This window comes from Papilio xuthus, unplaced genomic scaffold, assembly GCF_000836235.2.
Source record: "Papilio xuthus unplaced genomic scaffold, Pxut_1.1 DF827570.1, whole genome shotgun sequence".
Taxonomy (NCBI): Eukaryota; Metazoa; Arthropoda; class Insecta; order Lepidoptera; family Papilionidae; genus Papilio; species Papilio xuthus.
This window is the reverse complement of record NW_013531079.1, coordinates 3024888-3028435: the sequence shown is the minus strand read 5'-3', so window position 1 is coordinate 3028435 and position 3548 is coordinate 3024888. Positions and strand designations below refer to the sequence as shown.

The 3548-nt window shown below is 37.9% G+C and overlaps 1 protein-coding gene across 1 annotated transcript in view; it reads left to right on the top strand.

The window, feature by feature from the left end:
- LOC106118639 (putative ATP-dependent RNA helicase DHX30) overlaps positions 1-3548 on the top strand; it is a 22664-nt gene that overhangs the window by 12919 nt on the left and 6197 nt on the right. The window contains exons 17-19 of the mRNA XM_013313316.1: positions 531-719; positions 1114-1278; positions 1930-2131. Of these exons, the coding sequence (XP_013168770.1) occupies positions 531-719; positions 1114-1278; positions 1930-2131 (556 nt within the window). The remainder of the gene's footprint in view (positions 1-530; positions 720-1113; positions 1279-1929; positions 2132-3548) is intronic.

The window sequence follows — 3548 nt, the reverse complement described above, 5'->3', positions numbered from 1 at the left end:
GACTACGCCATAGTCAATGGCCCAGTGCGGGTTGACTTCACACGTATCTTTGAATTTCTTCTCAGATATGTGCAGGTTGTATCACGATGTTTTCCTTCACCTTAATAACGTCGGATAAATGTACATATGTAAATCGAAAAATACGTTGGTACATGACGGGATTCGGCCCAAAGACCTGCAGATTACGATCAAGTGCTTAAGCACTGGGCCATTGATGATTATCGAACGTCGGTGGCTTAGGGGTTAAGCTTTTGACTTTTAATCTGCAGGTCATGAGTTCGATTCCCGCCATGTACATTTAACCGACATTCTTCGGTGATGGAAAACATCGTGATGCTGCACATATCTGAGAAGAAATTCAAAGATATGTGTGAAGTCAACCAACTTGGGCTAGTCTTGACTATGACCTAGTCACTAACTTAGGGTAGGCTCAGTGGGGACGTGTAGTGAGCTGATAATATTCATTTTTTTTTGAATCTATGTGTACTTATTTCCAATCTACAGTAATATAAAGCGGATGTTTTTTCCAGGGGCATTATCGAAATCAGAGAAATTAACTCGTTTAGGCATACTGTTATCCAATATGACGTTACATCCACGTTTAGGCAGCAGTTTGTTACATTCAGTTGTGTTAGGCAATACATTAGCTACGGCAAATATTGTCAGCCATTGTTCTGATAATGTAGAGTTATTCAGTAATGCACCAGACAGGAGAGAAGGTAAGTTAAATTAACAAAAAGTTTAAATATTACTAATATGCACAGTGTCAAATAATATGGTGGAGGGTATCAAATTGTAAGAAAAATTACAAAGGTTAATGTAACTTTTAAACAAAAAGAGTTGGATTTTTTTTAGTATTTTTCTCCGTGTAGTTATCGATCTGACTATACACCATTACTGTTTTATCGTTGAATTTTCCGCGTGTCCCAAAATATATATAAAATTGTCGTGTCACAATTTTCGTTCCCATACTCCTCGGAAACGGCTTGACCGATTCTCATGAAATTTTGTGAGCATATTGAATAGGTCTGAGAATCGGCCAACATCTATTTTTAATACCGCGCGGACAGAGTCGCGGGCGACGGCTAGTATATTATGTGTTTATTTCCTTAGAGATACGTGAAATTAAACGTAAATATTCCAACAATTCCGATCATTCCGCGTTCCACTGGATACAAGATGAATATGAAAGGACACTAAAAGAAGAAGGCTGGAGTGGAGTCAACGATTGGTGCGAGAGACACGGACTAAGGAAAGATAGGCTGAATTACGTTAAATGTAAGTAAATTAATCTATTAATATATAAAATTTGACTGTCTACATGTAAGGCCCTTATAAATTTTCCAAACCTAACGATTTTAGTTGCTATGTGACTTACGTATATGTGTCATACCTAAAGACGCTACAATTTTCAAAATGGCGACGCAAATCTTAACAGTTGACGTGTCGCTATGTCTATTGACAATAGACGAATCACATCGAAGATTCGACGTTGTGTTTTAGTTTAAAAAAAATGTTTCGAAATAAGTTGCCTTATGTACGAAGGGGCTAACTGTGAGTTTCTGACATCAAAATCTCCTTTTTAAATATGACGATATGTTCAATAACATCAAGTACAGTCACGTTGGTTGTCGGTGTATCAATATGTAAACACATTCATAAGACCATTAAGAGCGTCAGTGGCTCAGGGTTTAAGTACTTGACTTGGAATCTACAGGTCTTAGGTTCCAATCCCACCATGTAAAATGTTTTTTTACATATATACTTTTATCCAGAGTTATTATCATGACATGTGTGAAATTAACCAATCCGCACTGGGTCAGAGTGGTTGACTATGACCTAGTCAGTAACTAAGGGTAGGCTCCGAGCTCCTCAGTGTGATGGAGGATAGTGTTGATGCATATCTCCAGTCAAGTTTATACATTCCAGCGATATCCAACCTACATTTGCAACAATTATTACAATCCAGTATCATAGAGGCTCACCCTGATGTGACAGAGTTGACGCGTTTCTCTGACATAGAGGAACTGTCAGCTGGAGCGTTACTGTCAGGTGTCAACTCTCTGTTGGTGACAAGGAGACATGTTCGTACTAAAGGCAAGCTTAGCACTGTTGTTGAATTGTTTACTAGGTAACGTACCTTGAGATAAAATTTAATATAATAACTAGCTGTCGCCCGCGACTCTGTCCGTCCTAAAAAAAAAAGTGTAGCCTGTGTGTTCTTCCAGACTATGTTCTATGTGTATGCCAAATTTCATCAAGATTAGTTCAGTTGTTCTGGAGATACCTTCAAAAAACATCCATCGATCTCAACTTCCAGAACGGCTGAATGGATTTCGCTGAATGGTATAGATGTAGAACACAGTCTCGAAGAGCTCATAAACTATTTTTTTTTATTTCGGGCAGACGGAGTCACGGACAACAGCTATATCAGTATAGTGTATCTTAAAATTAACTTTTCAGTTCTGGTGAGAGAGCTCATATTGGCAGTGAGAGTGTTAATTATGGTATTAAGAAGAGAAAAGCCAAAACACAGTTACTAGCTTACTTTGGTGGTTATCATTCCACGGAGCGACGAGCTCTGGTAGTTTATAAAACGACTGTGGTATCACCACAGGCTGTACTACTCTTCTGCAATGGTGATATAGAAATAATGGTCAGTGTCTCTTTCTTGCATACTAAATTAGAACGAGACAACACATTTTGTTATTCCCTAATATAAGAATTTGGTATAATACTGTCTCTCTCTTACATGGTAATTAAGAATGAGACAAGTTATTGTATATTGTTGTTGTCTCTTTCTGACATTATTGTGTTGAATGAAACAAATGCAGCTTGTCTTACACTATATCACATATTTGATAATGTTACTATTGCGTTCTCCTTCTTATATATTGAGTTAGAACGAGACAATATAATATGTTATTTTTTTACAGAGATCTGAAGAAAATGAAGATACTGCAGTATTAAGTCTGCCAAGACATAGACTACATATACATGTGCCAGCGGAGTAAGTTTTTTTTTCATATAACAGGGAAGTAGAGCCCGCGAAAAAGAAAGTAAGGTTTAAATAGTCTTTAAAATAAAAAAATAAAGATGTTTACTTTACTTTTTTAGATTTTTTACTATAGTGGCAGTATAACTTAAACCTTTGTCAGAAAAAATTTAAATGTCAACCGATCTGTCACATCTGATATTTTTTTTATATTATAAGGCGGCAAACGAGCAAGCGGCCACTTGAAATCGCTGAAACAGCGAAGTGACCGTTGCCCATAGACATACGTCATTGCATATGCGTTGCCTACCTTTAGTCGACGGAGGAGAGGATGCATGGAAAGGGAAATTTTTTTGTTTCTCAATTCCGGAAAGTCCCCTTCCACTTCCCATCGTTTCCTTATAAGAAAAACTGTGGGAAGAGAAAGAAGACTGAATTAGGCCTCCGGGACGCACACTCATCAGACTGCACGCGGAATTGCTTCCACTTGAGGCGTGTCTTCTGTGTGGTCGTGGTATTTCACCGGGCGAGCCGGGACAATTCTCTCTTTTTT